General features: G+C 47.1%; 1 protein-coding gene across 1 annotated transcript in view; it reads right to left on the bottom strand.

The window, feature by feature from the left end:
• The window catches only part of LOC144806261 (uncharacterized), a 380,563-nt gene that overhangs the window by 322,225 nt on the left and 39,803 nt on the right, over window positions 1-18,535 (bottom strand). The window contains 1 exon segment of the mRNA XM_078672655.1: window positions 13,527-13,533. Within this exon segment, the coding sequence (XP_078528781.1) occupies window positions 13,527-13,533 (7 nt within the window).

Raw genomic sequence — 18,535 nt, 5'->3', positions numbered from 1 at the left:
TAATGCAGATGGTCTCTCCAGGTACTTCCACTTAGAACATGAAGACTTATCTGGTCAAGGTTAGTTTAATGTCCCTGCGTTTGGGGGGGTTGTGTAGGAGAGTAGGGTCTGCTATCCTATGGTCACCCCAAATTTTTGCTTTTTGCTTCACTGGTTTTCGACTACTGAGGCTGTGGGCCTGCTGATCAGACCCCCAGCCTGCTGTTCTCTCACTAAATTACTGACACATGTGCTATAGGCACATACCAATTGGAAATGGACTCCTTGTCAGCCCCTGTATGATGCACTATAGGTGCCCAGGGCATAGGGGCCACCAAGGCCTACCAGGGGCTGCAGCATATCTTTTGCCACCCCTGGCTGGTTCTTAAATTGACACAACTGGCTGATCACTCAGCTGGGGTAAGGTGGTGTAAGCACCCCTTGCTTAGATATAGTATACCTATATCTAAACCTATATCTGGACACATGTAAACCTGTGAGCCACTCCTATGGAAGGCCTCATCAATCCTGGAGGCAGAGTGTGTGGTTTTATGTGAGATGGAGCTCTAGCATGAGCTGAGCCTGTCTGCAGCTGTCGGGAACAACTCCCTAAGCTGTTTCAGGATAATGTCATACCATATACTCTTAAGTGCCTTATAATCCTCGCGGTTAAATAGCAACTTTGGTTTGGCTTTATCAAAACATGTCGTGTAAGGTGTCATACGATTTGGAATACTATCCCCTCGCCAGTTCTGGCGACGGGGATAGCATTCCACCCCTCTAGAGGGGTAAGACATGTTCCTTTACTGTAATGCGGTTAATTTCTCCAAAGACCTTAGATCCACAAAATGGATGCCTCTGCCACAGACAAATGTCTGGACCCCTGCAGCTGACCGAAACTCGGCCAAATGGGTCCTGGACAAAGGGTTTCCTGTCACAGGAGGGTGTCACCGCCCTCCAGACAGGAGATAGTGGATTGTAGCAGGGAGGTCTGAAAGAAACCAGACACTGCCTGGGGCGCACAAGGCTGCCCCTTGCATAATCCGGCCAAACCGGTTCTGGGGCACTCCAGCCCTCGTGCCAGGGCGGCCTGGATCAAAGGAAAGGGGTGTATCCACCCCCTTCCTGGGTCCCACCCATAGGGGGGGACCTAGCAGGTAATCACGCCCCCCAGATTGGAATAAGAGTGGGAGCAGTGCCAATGCACATCAGATTTCCTGAAAGAAACATTAGAAACGAAACTCTGGACCCTTGGACCTCCATCTCAACGTGGAAGCCCGAAGAATCTCCCTTGTGGTCAAGGAGTGACCACCCTGCAGCAGCAGGCACCATCCAGCCCTCGACGTCTACTTAGTTGCAGTTCCCGCCGGAACTCGAGCGACTGAGATCGACGAGATCAAGCTTGCCTGCCTTCCAACAGCCCGATCCACAGTCCCTGCAGAGCTGAGACCCGTGGAGGCGACCGGAAGCGTGGGGCACGCCATCTTGAATTGACCACGAGACGCTGACCGTGCAGCCCATGAGTGACCCTCGAAGCTGTGCACCGGGGTTTGAGAAGCCCCCACCCTGAGCTACTCCTGAGCCGAAGTTCAGCCCTCCACACTCGACGAGTGCTGCGTGGGGCCCTTCTGCTCCATTTGGCTCAACGCGTTGGCCCGGTCACTTGCCCGCTGGCTAGTGGTCCCTGTGCCAACGAAACTACAAAGAAGACTCGTGAATCTGGTTGCTCCAGATCCACACCAGCTCCCCTGAAAAGGAGCCCCGACTCTGACCATCCTGGTCCGAGTGAGAAGCAATCTTCCGATCCCGCGTGGATTGCTCTTGCCAAGTGTTGTTTGCTCCAAACTTGAAGCCGACTGCACCGACGGTGAGAGCCTGCGTGGGACAGATCGTGACCTGCTCCTGGACATCGCAGATGCCCCAGAGCCCACGTGACAGCGGAGAGAAGCTCCTCGACGACCACCTGATTGCGCCCGACATTGCCTGGTTCCGTCCTGGTTCCACCCTGGTCACTGCTGAGTGACCCAGACTCTGTCCCCTCTGCTTTCAGGTACCCTTCGACTCGAGTCCACCCTTGGACTCCACCGGACACTTCATCTTCAACCCGCCTGCAGCCCTTTCAGCTTCAAGCACCAAGAGCCTGCGTGTCAAAACCCGACGCCACTTCGACCCTGTGCACCCACTTCCTGTGGGTGAGGTAACTTTGCTCCGCCGGTGTTCCCACACTGGTGCACATCTCTAGGGTCTGTGTGTTAAGTTTTGTTCCTCTAGGTCCAGCGGAAGTGTCCTTAAACTTTAACTTTATGACTTTTACGCACCATTGGTTAACATTGGTGCATGCGCGCGCTTTCCGCACATCTCCCGAATCCCGAGGGCCATTCCCGACTTCAGCATTGCTTGTCCTGACTGCTCCCAGCGATTCCCTAGGCCCTAGGCCTAACCACTGCTCGAGTGGCATCTCTTATACCACTTGTTTAGTATATGGTTTGAGTGGCCACCCGCCCTCATCCATAATTGTGCAACTTGTATGTTTAAACAGTGCTTTTGATTTAACGCTTGTGCCCCTTTATTCATAAAGAATACTGGGGATTGTTTTTAGTAATAAACACATATATTTTTATAATATATACTTGTGTGGTGTCCTTTCATTTGATATTACAGGATTGTATGTGGTAAAACAGCTCGCTTAACACGACCTCTTAAGTTAAGCCTTTAGGCTGCTTAGTCCATGCTACCCCTAGGATAGCTTGTCTAATAAGGTTGACTTACAACCAGACACCATAAGGGATTGTTTGGTCTGATAATAGGTGGTTCCAGAATTGGAAACATCACCTATCAGGCCAACTTCTCACACATACTTCAGAGAATAAAGATTCAGAGACAGAACAAGCATCCTTGATGTGAGTGTCGTGGTAGACACTTGCGATAACGAAAACATAATATTTTCCAGTAAAGGGGGTGTGGTAGCTGTGAAGTTAACAGCAGTCAGCTCCAGTAATAAGCTACAGCTTAGGTGAATAAAGGACTTACCTCAGCAGCGGCTTCTTGGTAAAACATAGGTGAGAGTAGAATACAGTAGAGAAGAAGACAAGTCAGAAGTAAGAGAAGAATAGATTATAGAAAATAAATTGCATTTGTCATTACAGCCAGGAAAGAGCCAAACGAAAATATAATAAAGGAAGAGAGGAAAAGGCACACAGAATACTGGGTATGTGTAAGAATAGATAAAAAAGATTAAGGAGAGTAGAATTGTAAGCAGGTCAATGCAAGTGTGACTTTTATTTTACAGCAATATTCAGCCAGAAAGAAGAAGATACAGAACACTTCTCAGAGAGGAAGAAGAATTCAGAAACAGAATCCTCCCTTAGAAGAAAGAAGAAATTTGTGTGCATTCTATTCTCTGTTCAATTCCCCTTTCCCCATGAGGGCTCTGCTGGCAACTCATATATATCTTAAGTGAGTGGCTGGGGAGTTCTTTTGCGGAATTGGGAGCTAGCGTCATTCTGCTCCTGTGACGAGTGCCAGCGGGAAGAGCAGCTGGTTCTGACAGAGTGAAGTGACCACGAGGTAGGGGCACCTGAGCAGAATGGCTGAAGGTTTAGATTTAAAAAAGTTAGGAGAAATACTGGAAGGCATACAACGAGAGTTAATTATAGTTAGAGAAGAAAATAGAGAGCTAAAGAAAGACACCATTGAGTTAGCACAAAAGATGGGAAGTTTAGCTTCTGGGGATGGAGTCAAATTGTCGTCTCCCGATTTAGGATCATTTGGAGATTTTTCCTCACCACAACCCAAGGTAAACACCCAGGTCATACATTCCTTGTCACCAGTTATACCACTAGCCCCTCCAGAACGTTTCAGTGGGGATCCCCAGAAGGCACAGGTCTTTCTGACACAATGTCATTTGCACTTTATGTGTAGACCAGCCTTGTTTCCTGATGCGCAGTCTCGAGTAGCTTTCATCTTGTCTTATTTAAGTGGGGATGCGGCAGCCTGGTCTATGCCTCTGGTCACCAAGAATGATCCAGTACTTTTTGATTTGGACGCATTCAAGAAAGAATTCATGAGAATATTTGATCGACGGAGAGTGTCACAAGCCACTGATAACGAACTATTGGAACTTAAGCAAGGAAATAGAGACCTAGGGCCAGATGTAGGAGGCCATTTACCGACCGGTAATGGCCTATTTCGGCCGTTACCAACCGGTATATGGGTATTTGGTATGTAGGGGGCCATTTTTACAGATTCGGTAAATTTACCGATTCTGTAAAATACCGAATCGGTATTTTTACCGATTCGGTAACGGCCAGATGTAGGTGGGACTCTTCAGAGTCCCTAAAGCCTTACAGATTCGGTATTTTACCACCCAATCCAATTGGGTGGTAAAATACCGAATCCAGGTGTGCATGCACATGTGTGCATGCACACCTAGCCATGTGACAGACAGACATGCCCTTAGGGCATGTCTGTGTGCCACATGGCACACATGCCCGTCTTTGGGGTGCTAGAGGGTGTCAAAGTGACACCCCCTGCACCCTTGCTGAAATCGGTATTTACCGAATCGGTAAATACCGATTCGGTATTGCCCATTGATTCCTATGGGCTTCAATGCCCATAGGAATCAATGGGCATTACCGAATCAGTATTTACAGAATCGGTAAATACCGAATCTTAACAATTCGGTATTTACCGATTCTGAAACACCTACATACCCCCCCTTTATTTTACCACTTCTTAAATACCGAATCGGTAAAATTCGGTATTTAAGAAGTGGTAAAATAGAATTACCTACATCTAGCCACTAGTGGCTTATTTGGCGCAATTCAATAAGTTGGTATTAGAAACGGACTGGCCTGAGAAAAAAAAAAACGCAGTGTTCTATCGGGGTCTGAAAGACGAATTGAAGGATGCCCTAGCACAAGTTCCTAATCGTCCAACGGAAATATCAGCTCTAGTCGATCTAGTATTAGAAATTGAATTTCGAATCAGTGAGAGGAGAGGAGAAAAGAAGCGAGATTTTCGTCCAAACATACCTCGTTTTGACAGGGCCAGGTACGATTCTCAGAAGGAAAGTGATTCGAACAAAGGAGTGGAGCCCATGCAAATTGGAGCAGTACGTGGTCCGCTTTCAAAAGAAGAAAAGGAAAAGAGGCGTGCAAATAAGTTGTGCTTATATTGTGGAGGTAGTGGTCATTTCGTCCGAGACTGTCCAAAGAAGCCCAAGTCAGTGTGGGCGGAAAACGCTTCGCGCCACCAGTAAAGGGAGTTGGACTGGTGGTAGCAGAAACAAAGACAGCTCCAGGAGATCATGCTTTAGCTAATACTCTTCAATCGGAAGCCCCTCATTTAGTTTGACCATGACGCTAAGTTACAGAGAAGAAAGATTGGAACGAGTGGCGGTGATGATAGATTCAGGTGCCACTGGCAATTTTTGAGATATACGATTTGCGTAGAGAATTGGTTTACAAGCCATAAGGAAGATAAAGAGTCAACCAGTGAGAGCCGTCGACGGCACCAATTTGTCATCAGGTCCCATCGTGAGCCATACTGAACCAGTGTTGTTGGAATCCACAGAAGGACATCGAGAAACCCTGCAGTTTAATTTGATAGACGCGCCTCAGTTTCAGTTGATTTTGGGGTTACCCTGGCTCACTGAGCATAACCCCACAGTAGATTGGGCGGCAAGAACAGTAACCTTGGATTCCAACCAATGTTCCCTCTAATTTTTTTCCTCTGTGTGCGGCAATGTAAGGTCTCTGTGTGCTGCAGCCAAGGCTATGTGCATCAAGAACCAGACCGCACGTGGTGGTAAAGTGACCAGGTTCTGACATGGGGATAGCTGTTTTATTGTGAGTAGCATGCTACTCCAGGACCCAAACAGGATTAGTGGGGAATTAGTATAGGGAAATATGAAATTAATTTGAGTGGTGGACAAAGCGCAAAGAGTCTGCCCTGTGTGCTTTCACACTCACTAACATATTAGTGATTGTGAAAGCAGACATCGTCCTTTTAGGCTTGCTACATACCTTTTGGTAATAGAGTGCAGCAGACTGCGTGCCTTTTTGAACGTTTTCTGTTAATTGCAGCGCCCGACATGCCAATACACGGGCTGCAATTAACATGAAAACTTTCAAAAAGGCACGCAATCAGCCTCGCTAGATTAACAAAAGGCACAGCTGCCAAGGTTTTATATTGCTATGTGTGACATTTTCATATTTTCAATGTAATTATGAGTGACATTTAAATGACTACGAGTGACACTTTTTAGGGAGCAAAATCAAGCAAAGAAGAGAGGCAAAATAGCAACAAAAAATGTTTCAGCTGCAGCAAAGCACCTGGAGGCGCAGAGAAATCTCAGGTATAGCCAACCGCTGGTGCGCTGTAGTGTTTATAATTTTACAAACGAGTCTCTCTCAACATATAGACAGTTGTTTCGAAGTTCCTCAAGGAATGGCCTGTTCAACTTGAGGCCGCTCAGCACAAATTAGTTAATATACAAAATAAACGTCCTGCTCTATTTTCCATTCACATGCTCCAATAATTAGTGTATTTTTAATGCACTTCAACTTCAGTTTAGCTAGCAGTCATGTACCACAGCGATACATCCGGGTATCATCCGCCTTCATAAACACAGGCAATACCTTCCAGAGACACCTACAAGCTTCTTATAAGCGCTTCTTTTAATTTCCTATTATCATCCAAGAAAAAGCATGGTTGGGCTGTTGGCTCGCCAGAGTGAAGTCAAGTGAAAACTGACAGGGGCAGACCGGAGCACGCCCCCTAGCATTTTGGCAAGGCAGCCTCAGGCCCTGTGAAGCACACTTACTTGGTCACATCGTGCGTGGCCGACAGCCTCGAGCTGGTAAGCAATTATGTGGGAGATGATAGATCATGTGTAGTGGCTTTAGTAAGCAGTGTCAAGTGAGCATTTAGACAAGCACAGAGAAATCATGTTACATCAGCTGTCCTTTGAAAGGTGCTGTGCTGTGCATGTTGTGTATGTATGTGTGTGTCATGATGGCCGCTACGTGTAAGTCTGTGTGTGGGTGTGACTTGTGTGTGTGTATGGGACTTGGAGGTGGGAAGGCAAGCTGAGAACAGAGTTGCAACTTGATTACAGACAGCAACTCTTATCATACGCCCCTCACTGACTCCAGTACTTAGCACACACTTACTCGAAATTATGGGATCTATTCATAGAAAAATCATACTTGTTCCCAAATGAAAAGACATATACTTCCATTTTAGACATGTTCTATTATTTGTATAGATCGCAAAAGCCAGTAAAATGCCTTTACAGTCCATGGCTTTCAGAGTTTTCTATATTCTCAAACATAGTATTCACAGATAAATTTTCGAGCACGTTTGATTTTGGTGATCAGCTAGTCTCTTGATGTTTAATATATTTAATTGAATAATGTGATTTGGTTCCTGCACATGGAGATATTCATTCCTTAGGATCCCTATTTGTTATGCCGCATATACATCTGCTCATGTAGGTATATGTTTAGAAATGCCAATAATTGTACCAGGGTGTTATGTCCTGGACAGAGAGAAATGTATTCTGCTAATTTCACGCAGCACCCCAAAGTCTTGACCCAGACGCTCAGTCTAGAGAAAAAGCATAAACTTCTAGCTTGCTCCATCCACACATTGTCCATAAAATACTTAGTGAAGTGTTATGTACTGGTTTACATTACATTTCCGGTGGAGAACAGCTGCATATACGTGACGCCGGCTGCCTTGCTTCCCTCTCTTCTAAGGTGACAAGCTGCCCGAATCAAGCTTGCTCGGGCCTGCTGCTCAACTTTACAGTCAGGGGTCCCGTTGCACTGGGGGCCACGAATGAACCTCTCTGGCCGCCCCAGGAAGTCAGGGGGTTATAATAACATCGCCGCTGTCCGGGCCATGGTGGGAAAAGCTGGGTTCGTCGCTCGCAAATCAGCAGGATTCATGACAGCACCGGCAGCAAAGAGCAGGAGCTCATTAACAGCAGGGGCCCATTTCATTCGCCTGCTGCCCGCTTGCATCACCAGTACTTACTATAACTTCACAGTACTTCAGACTGTGTTGTGACTCTGTCCAGGTCCCTGTCCTCCAGCGGCCGTGGAGATGAGCCACACGGGGACCCGCAGCCACACAGCACACACTGACACACTGAATGCAGTGTCTGTCTTGGATCCAGGCCAGACTGATAGACACTCGACTCACCGGGGCCCAGCCGCGATCATGCCACCACTGCCTCTCATGAATGCCGCAGCCGAAGCCATCAAGTGAGTGATAGCAAGCATGCCCTTTCTAAATACAGCGCAGCTGGGGGCCGATTGTCTGCTTTTGTTAAAGTATTCCTGTTGATCGCAGCGCCCGTCTACAGGGCGCGCCGATCAACAGGAATACTTGCCTCTAGGTGGATGGGTGTGCTCTGTGTGCGCACTTCAAAGACACTGCGCGCTGGGAGTGAAAGACATGCGCGCCCGCACACGCGTGCATGTTGATGGGAACAGTGATTCCAACTATTGTAGAGAGAACTGTTTCGGAAACTGTCAGAAGAAAACGGAAAAATCCCCAGCATATCATCTGAGTGAAATTGAAAAGGTGGTTTGCGTAATTGATGCAGTGGTGTTACCGGAGAAGTATCAAGAGTTCCAGGATGTCTTTAATGAGGCGGAGGCAAGGAAACTTCCCCCGCATAGAGAATACGATTGCAAAATTGATTTGGAAACCGGGGTCAATTTGCCCTGCAGCAGGATTTATGCGCTGACTGAGAAGGAAGATCAGCATTTGAAGAAGTATCTTGCAGAGTATTTAGAGAATGGCTTCATCAGACCCTCGCAGTCCCCAGTCTCCTGGCCGTTATTTTTTATTCCAAAAAAGAACAGGGAATTGCGCATCTGTATTGATTACAGAGCAATTAATAGCATTACTGTCAAGAATCGGTAACCTCTGCCTCTTATTTCAACATTGTTGGATCAAGTTAAGGAAGCCACAATCTATACGAAACTTGATTTGAAATGGCGCATATCATCTAGTCAGAATAAGAGAAGGAGATGAATGGAAAACCGCATTCAGAACAAAACATGGTTTGTTTGAATATCAGGTGATGCCATATGGGTTGTGCAATGCACCAGCTGCCTTCCAGCACTTTATTAACGATGTGCTAAAGGATTGCATAGACCAAATGGCAATAGTCTATATAGACGATATATTGATTTATTCATCAGATGTTGAGAATCATGAGAACCATGTGAGAAGAGTTTTGCACAGGCTACGAGAAAACGGACTCTATGTGAAACTGGAAAAATGTGCCTTCGATGTTACTTCAGTAGAGTTTTTGGGTTTTGTGCTGACTCCTGGAGGAATAACTATGGACGAAAACAAGATAAAAGGCGATGGTCGATTGGAAATCTCCTACTTCAGTTAAGGAAGTGCAAAGTTTTCTTGGATTTGCAAATTTCTATAGGAGATTTATTCAAGACTTTTCTAGAAAATTGATTCCAATCACACGCTTATTAAAAAAAGGAGTTCCTTTCCAATGGACTGCTGAAGCTGAAGATGCATTCGAGCAGTTAAAAGGAAATTTCACCACAGCTCCAATCTTGTTACACCCGCATCCAGCAGAACCTTTCTTTGTGGAAATTGACTCTCCCAGAGATCAATTATACGATCACTGAAAAGGAACTGCTGGCCATTAAGGATGCCTTCAAGGAGTGGAGTGGAGGCATTATCTAATGGGAGCCAGTCATGTGGTAACTGTATATACCGATCACAGGAATCTGACATTTTAAAAATCTGTGAGGACTCTAACTCCATGACAATTGCGTTGGTCCTTATAGTTCGCTGAATAAAATTTCGTGATTACATATCGACCAGGAAATCAGAATGGAAAGGCTGATGCTTTGTCACGGTTGGAGACAGAAGGAGTAGTGGAAGAGATCCAAGATCAGCCAATTATTCCACAAGAAAACATCATTAGTGCAGTATTACCAGAGGAAGAGGAGATACCAGAGGAATTGAGTTCACTGAGTAATGGGGAATTCAGTGCTTGGTTAGCAGAAGATTCCAGGAGAGAGATTCGAAAAGGTTTGCCGTACCATGATGGAGGCTTGTTTTTACCAACTACAGAGATGCAACAGAAGGCGTTAAAAGAATGCCATGACAGTATTCTGGCAGGGCACAAGGGCATCAATAAGACCAAAGATTTGGTTCGAAGACGATTCTGGTGGCCAGACATGATTAAGGATGTGCATCGGTATGTAGCTACTTGTTAGACTTGCGCAAGAGGAAAATCAGAAAGGAAGCGTCCACAAGGGTTATTGCATCCCTTACCCACCCCTCCATATCCTTGGCACACAGTGACATTAGACCTCATAGTGGAGTTACCCTCTAGTCAAGGTTATGATACAATCTTAGTATGTGTGGACGCTTTCACTAAGATGGCGCATTTTGTGCCTTTAAAAGGGGTGCCAACGGCCAAGACTTTAGAGAGTGTATTTAGTCAACATGTAGTTCGGGCACATGGGAAACCAAAGATTTTGATCTCAGACCGAGGTTCCCAGTTTTTGTCCCATTTTTGGAAAGCATTCACCAAGCGTTTAAACATAGAAAACCGGTACTCCACTAGTTTCCACCCAGAGTCAGATGGGCAGACAGAAAGGGCCAATCAAGAACAAGAACAATATTTAAGGTTGTGTCTGTTAGAACAGGAGGGAGATTTGTGGGCAGCAGAATTTGCATATAACAACACTAAGAATTCTTCCACAGGTTACACCCCATTCTTTCTGAATACAGGTAGACACCCACAGCACTCTTTAAATTTTCAGGAAGTAGATGTTCCGGCAGTTACGGATTTGGTAGGACACCTGACAAAGATTCATGATCTCGCTACTAAAAATTTAACGTTAGCAAAGGCAAGTTATATGAAGTATGCTGATCAGAAGAGAAGGAAAGAGCCAGAGATGGAAGTAGGAGACAAGGTCTGGTTAAATACCAAGAACCTTAGATTGAAAGGAATCAGAAAATTTCAACCACGATTCATTGGGCCTTACCAAATTGTCAGGAAGTTAAGCACACTAAATTATCAGTTAAGGTTGCCCAAGTCCTTACGAATACATCCTGTGTTTCATGTGTCGTTGTTAAAAAAGACAGAGCCAAACCTGAGATTAGGAGAAACCCCAAAACCAATTCAAACAGAGCAGGGAGAAGAGTTTGAGGTTCAACAAATATTAGACTCCAGAATAAAAGAGGGTAGGCTTTACTATTTGTTGCACTGGAAGGGTAATGGCCCAGAAGAGAGGTCATGGGAATTAGCCTCTGAAGTGAACGCTCCAAGATTGGTGGCTGAGTTCCATAGAAGATACCCTAACAAACCACAGAAGGAAGGACGCTCCTTGAGGGAGGGTACTGTCAGGTCCCCCACTAGACGTGTCCCTAAGGCAGTGCAAAGAGGCAATAAGAACAAGGGGGTAGTGTTAGCCGCAATCACAAAATTGCAGAAACTACATAAGAAGCAAGGCAAGAAGCAACATGGATGCCAGCGATCCCTTAAGCTTGGTAAGGTTAGCGTTCTAGCTGTTTTACCGAGTTGGACTCAAGCAGGTGAAGCGCTTGTGGAACTACGCACTTCACCTGAGCCTTTGGAGTAGCAGGACGTGTATCCTTGTGCGGCGCGTAGTCAGGGAAATTATCGCGTCGCGTGTATCCAGAGTTTGTTGCAGCAATTACTTGAAGAATCTCCGATAAGTAAGACTGTTCCGAATTAATTACGAACTAACTGTGTTGTGATTTGACTGATGTGCGCACGCCCCTTGGAGGTTATACCTTCTCTTGAGCCTGCGCAGTTAGTAGCGAATTTCTGACGAGAACAAGACTGAATAAGTGTTTCGAAAGCTTGTATAGCGTATTTTCCTCTGTGCTAAATTGGTCTTGTTTGCGCATGCTCCTAGAAGCTCCGCTTCACTTGAGTTTGCGCAGTTCAAAACTGTGGCGTACTTCAGAGAATAAAGATTCAGAGACAGAACAAGCATCCTTGATGTGAGTGTCGAGGTAGACACTTGCGATAACGAAAACATAATATTTTTCAGTAAAGGGAGTGTGGTAGCTGTGAAGTTAACAGCAGTCAGCTCTAGCAATAAGCTACAGCTTAGGTGAATAAAGGACTTACCTCAGCAGCGGCTTCTTGGTAAAACATAGGTGAGAGTAGAATACAGTAGAGAAGAAGACAAGTCATAAGTAAGAGAAGAATAGATTATAGAAAATAAATTGCACTTGTCATTACAGCCAGGAAAAGAAAATATAATAAAGGAAGAGAGGAAAAGGCACACAGAATACTGGGTATGTGTAAGAATAGATATAAAAGATTAAGGAGAGTAGAATTGTAAGCAGGTCAATGCAAGTGTGACTTTTATTTTACAGCAATATTCAGCCAGAGAGAAGAAGATACAGAATACTTCTCAGAGAGGAAGAAGAATTCAGACACAGAATCCTCTTTTAGAAGAACGAAGAAATTTGTGTGCATTCTCTTCTCTGTCCAATTACCCTTTCCCCATGAGGGCTCTGCTGGCAACTCATATATATCTTAAGTGAGCGGCTGGGGAGTTCTTTTGCGGAATTGGGAGCTAGCGTCATTCTGCTCCTGTGTCGAGCGGGAAGAGCTGCTGGTTCTGACACCCAGCGACCACAAGTCGTGGCTGCAGGGGTCCGCAGCGTGCACCCACAGTGATTCGGGCACAGGTGGGCTCTCAGTGGCAGCAGCACGCGGCAGCCCGGGCTGGTGATAGCAATGACTCTCGTCTTGCAGCTCCGTGGTGGGCACACAGCGGCAGCAGCTCTCTCTTACCTGCGGCGGCCCGCAAGACAATAGCGACAATCCTTGACAATGGTGAACAAGATGCGGGCACACAACGGCGGCAGCTCTCCCTTAGCTGCGACAGCCCACAGGACAAATCACGATGAGGCAACATTGGCAAAGGTGAGGGCGCTCAGCGGCAGCAGCTCTTTCTTAGCTGAGACAGCCCACAGGACAAATCACGATGAGGCAACATTGGCAAAGGTGTGGGCGCTCAGCGGCAGCAGCTCTCTCTTAGCTGTGGTGGCCCACAGGACAAATCACGGTAATGCAATGTTGGCAAAGGTGCGGGCACTCAGCGGCAGCAGCCCTCTCTTAGCTGCGGCGGCCCACAGGACAGATCACAATGATGCAAAGGTGCGGGCACTCAGCACCAGCAGCTCTCGCTTAGCTGCGGCAGCCCACAAGACGAATCACGATGATACAAAGTTGGCAAAGGTGTGGGCACTCAGCGGCAGCAGCTCTTTCTTAGCTGCGGCGGCCCACAGGACAGACCACAATGATTTCAAGTTGGAGAAGGTGCGGGCACTCAGGGGCAGCACCTCTCTCTTAGCTACGGCGGCCCACAGGATGAAGGATGGAAAACGACCAGGCTGGCACAATGGTGGGCACTCAATGTCTACAGTTCTCTCTTAGCAGCAGGGGGCCAATCATGATTCAGCGAATGTTCTGAAGGTTCAAATTCAGATGGGCTCTGAGCGACGGCAGCTCTCTCTTAGCTGCGGCGGCACACACGTATTCAGCGAAGGTTCAAGAGGTTCAAATTCAGACGGGCTCTCAGCGGCAGCAGCTCTCTCTTAGCTGCAGTGGCCCACACAGATTCAGTGAAGGTTCCCAGTCCGCGTTCCTCACAGTAGAACTAGAGGCTCCGCATTGCTCGACGGAGGCCTCACCTGCAAGCAGAATTCCTCGAACAGGGATTCCGACAGCTGACGGGGTGAAGTCTAATGTCCCTGTGACTTCAGCAGGAGGCGCTCTCGTTTCAGGCCCTCAGGTAGTTTCTTCAGCAAGCTTGGTGAAAGTTTCAAAAGTCCTTTCCTCTGTTCACTCGGAAAGAGTTTCGTCTTGACATCCAGAAGGAAAACACCTGGACAAGGTTCCAGCATAGCGTTTTATACCTAAAAAGTCTTTGTTCTCTAAAGCCACAAATCACTCAATCCAGTCAGAATCAGTATGGTGGGGTCGGGGAGCACTTGGTTTACGAGGCGACATCCTGCCCTTTCAGAATGCGGGTGTCTGCTATCAGACGCCCAGTGGGGGGGTGGAGCCATCATTCACCTTGCCAGGCACGGCCTTGCTCAGATCAAAGAGTCACCCCTCCCCATGCTCTGAATACCGATCTCTCTCTCCAGCCAGGTCTGACCCAGCTGGCCCAGCTGCTCCAAAACCAGACGGCCAATAGACATACTAGCAAAGCCTAAAGGAAAGATCAGGCAAGGAAATACAGCGATTCCAGAAGAGCCATTTTCGAACATGGGATATATAAATGGTTCTTACTAAAAAGTGTATCTCACTGTCCTGAGCATAAACATATCAAATTTTAAGTTACTATCAGGTTCTAGGGGTTGGATAGGATTATAGAAGGTAATCGTCAACCTGCCCATTCTGGCCTATGAGAACAGATAGCTTCACAATAGTAACAGTGAAATGGAAGGTAACTCGCTATTAGAACATGCAATACAGACCTAGGCATTATGGTTATCCTAATTCGTACAGTCATCTTTACAAGGGGAGCATTCGTGCTGTGGCACTGATTAGCAGTGGCACGGTGCCCAGTGCATCTAAATCCAGCCAACATAAAAGATACCTGGGAACCAATGGCCCCAAACCTGACCTGTCCCTCCAGTGGTCCAACAAAGGGACCCAGCCTCCAGCTGTAGGCAGCCAGAGGTTGACCCTGAGAGCACAGTGCAACTCAGTCATGGAAAGAAAGGCATACATGGTGGATAGTGATTGGAGGAAGCTGAGCCCAACATTAGTGGAGCCTCACTTCAGTACTCCATCCCAGCACCAGCCTTTTACTTTGCCAAAACAAACCACAGGTAGAGATTCCCTATGGTGGAGACCCTCTGATACCCTTAGGGTGAGGGATTGCTTAGTGGACCATGAAACAGGGGGGTAACCATGCTAGTGCAGGTACTTCCTTATATGGCCACTTAGGTAATATAGGCTTACCTGGACAAGGATAGCCTTATCTTCGTTCGTTTGGGGGGGGGGGGGGTGTAGGAAGGTAGATATCTGACTATATGGTTACCCCAACTTTTTGCCTAGTGTTTTGCTGGTTTTTGACTTAGTTGGTCTGGGATCCTGCTATTCAGGCCCCCAGGCTATCTGCTCTCCCTATAAAATGGACTCCATGTACTTTAGGTACATACCAGATTGGTTACTCCTTGTGAGCCCCTGTATAGTGTACCATAGGTACCCAGGGCATAGGTGCATCCAAGGCCTACCAGGGGCTGCAGCATGCACTATGCCACCCCTGGCTGGCCCTACAAACTGACACCACAGGATGATCACTCGGCTTGGGTAAGGTGGTGTAATCACCCCTTACTTAGATATAGTATATCGATATCTACCTTATATATAGACACATGTGCACCTATAAGTCACTCCTATGGCAGGCCTTATCGATCCTTGAGGCAGAGTGCTTGGTTTTACGTGAGAGGGTGCCCTAGCATGATCTGAGCCCCTCTGCAGCTTTCAGAACCAGCTCCTTATAGCTGTTCTATGATATAGCCATACCATATACTCTTAAGTGCATCATAATCCTCGCGGTTAATGCTAACTTTGGTTTGGCTTTATCAAAACATGTTGTGTAAGGTGTCAAACATTTTGGAATACTACCAGTTCTGGTGGTGGGGGTAGCATTCCACTCTTCTAGAGGGAGAAGACATGTAGTTACTGCTAACCCTGGTTAAAGTAAAACAGAGCCTCAGCATCACAAAATGGATGCTGCTGCCACAGACACGAGTCTGACCTCCTGCTGCTGGACGAAACTCCGACAAGAGAGGCCTGGACAATAGGTTCCTGTCAAGGGAGGTGCCCCCACCTCCCCAGACAGGGTTTTGTGTATTGGGGCAGGGAGGGCTGCATCAGCAGATGCTTTTCCAGACACTGCCTGGGGCACACAAGGTGCTCCAAGCATAGCCCGGTTAAAACCAGTTGCTGGGGCACTCCATCCCCGCTCTGGCGCGAAACTGGACAAAGGGAAAGGGGTGTAACCACCCCCTTCCCAGGTCCACCCATAGGAGGGACCTAGCAGGTAATCCAGCCCCTTAACTCAGTATAGGAGCTGTGTCCCCAGGACTTTAGATTATCCTGGAACGAAACTTTGCTACAGAACTCTTGGACCTTCGACATTCTATTCTGACTAGAAGACTGAAGACATCTCCTTTGTGGTCAAGGAGTGACCACCCTGTGCAAACAGGCACCACCAGTAACTTGCCGGTCTACTTAGCTACACAGGAACTGGACTTCCATACTTCTCTGACTCCGACCCACATCCACAGAAAAGCTGAGACCCGTGGCGGACACGAGCGACGTGGGACAGGACACCCTGGACATCCTGCATTTTGCTAACTGCATCGACTTCTGAGGTAACTCGAAGTTGTGCATTGGGGTACGAGTAGCCCCAGACCTGAGCATCTTTTGCACCGAAGCTCAGCCCTCCACACTCCACGAGTGCAGCGTGGGGCCTGCTCTTGCATTTCAGCTCGACAGGTCTTCCTGGTTCCTAGTCCGTTGGCTAGTGAGCCCCCTGAAGACTTTCTTTTGAAACCAAACTGCTTTCCTGGTTGCTCCAGGCTTGCTCCAGCTTCCCTTCAAAGGAGAAGCTCCCCAGACCTTGCTGGTCTGCACCGAAGCCAATCTTCACTTCCTGCGTGGGTTGCGTTTGCCGTGGCTTGTTGGATCCAATCCGGATACTGACGCCGCAGTCAACTAGATCCTTCATGGGACAGCTTGAATCCAGCTCCTGGTCGTCGTCGACAACTCCTGGTCTTAGTGGCTGCAGAGACAAGCTTCACCTCTTCACCTGAGATCATTGCGACCTTGCCTGGTTCCTTCCTGGTACCTTCCTGGTCACTGGCTAGTGACCCAGACTCTGTCCCCTCTGCTTTCAGGTTCTTCAGATCTGCAATCCACCCTTGGATCCACCCGGACACTTTTCCTCTGGTAGCCTGCAGCACTTCTTTGCAGATCTCCATAGAAAACATCGACGAAACCCGACACCAAAAGGCACCTATGCACCCGGCTTCCCTGGGTGAGGTAACACGAGTACTTCGGTGCTCCAGTGGGTCTTGACTCTCGAAGTGTCCTAGTCTAAAGTGGTTTTGTCGTAGTCCATCCGGAAGTGCCCTTAAATAGTAACTTTGTAACTTTTACGTTTCCCATTATAAGTCAATGGTAACTCGTGACTGTGTTTAGACTCTGCACGCATCTCCTGTGGGTCTCCTACTTCCTAACCTTTGGTTGTTTAATGTAGCCCCAGCGATTCCCTAGGCCCTAGGTCTACTTACTATTTTTATCGTGGTCCTTATACCACTATTTTAGTATATGGTTTGTGAGGCCCCTAGGGCAAAACTGTATTTGTGCAACTTATCGTATACTAATTAAGTAACTTGTGATGTACTTTTACCTCTGACCTCATCAAGAGTGCAGAGGGGTTGTGTTTAGAATACATACATATATATTTGATATATACCTTGTGTGGTGTCCTTTCATTTGGCACTCAAGGGATTATAATTGGTAAAACAGCTTGCTTCACATGCTCTCTGAAGTCTTAGCCTATTACTGCTGGTCCATGCTACCACTAGGATAGCTTTCTATAAGGTTGACTTTACACCCACCATCAATAAGGGTCGATTCGACTGGTGCAAGGTGCCGACTAGAACTAGTGGACATCATATGCCAGGCTAACTTCTCACACCAGGTCTAACAAAACATAATTGAAGCAGCTGCTTAAACCAACAAATGGAACTTTGATTTTCTTTCTTCTGCTCTATTTTGCTAGCTTACTTTGACAAGCAGAGAGAACATGCTTATTTATTCAACTCCTTAGATAGAGGAAAGGTGGAATCGTGGAATCTTTCTGCATGTTTCTACATGTTCCGAGGTACAGCAGCTTTTTTAATGACTTTTATTTAACTGTTTCTAATATCCCACAGGTTTTTGATGTGCTTAATTCTGCACTAGAGGCTTTATTTTTATTCTTCATGTTTGCAAACATGTTTGTTCTTTCATACGAAAGAGCTAGGCAACAAGGTTTTAAGCGGTTTGTGGGAAAGGTGATGGTGTGGTACAAAAGGGGGTGGTGATGGACGGAGCATCTGAATCAATCAAACACTCACACCCAGTCAAAATATCTGGGTTTAATCCATCACCGTTCTTTAGCCCACTCTGCCACCCCAGTTCAGACAGGGCTATATACAAATCAGTCTGATCCTGTCCCTCATGGGAACAGTCCAGCCCGAACTGCCAAGCCATGTCTTCCCTGGACCGGAAACAAGCTTCAGAGGACCGGTTTCTGGAATTCCAGCCGTCTTCAGCCCGGCTTGCTTGAATCCAGTGGCAAAGTGTGTGTGTGTCGTATACTTGTAAAGCGCACAGCTGCCCCAGCAAAGGGGCGTCCCGGCGCTGTATACCGCTGGGGATCCCGTCCTGGCTTTCCCTGTGGGATGGTCCCTACTGGGAATCCCCAAGGTGGAGCCAGGC

Source organism: Lissotriton helveticus (genome assembly GCF_964261635.1).
Source record: "Lissotriton helveticus chromosome 1_1 unlocalized genomic scaffold, aLisHel1.1 SUPER_1_unloc_58, whole genome shotgun sequence".
Lineage (NCBI taxonomy): Eukaryota > Metazoa > Chordata > Amphibia > Caudata > Salamandridae > Lissotriton > Lissotriton helveticus.
The sequence above is the reverse complement of the archived record's forward strand: the minus strand, read 5'-3'. Positions and strand labels throughout refer to the sequence as shown.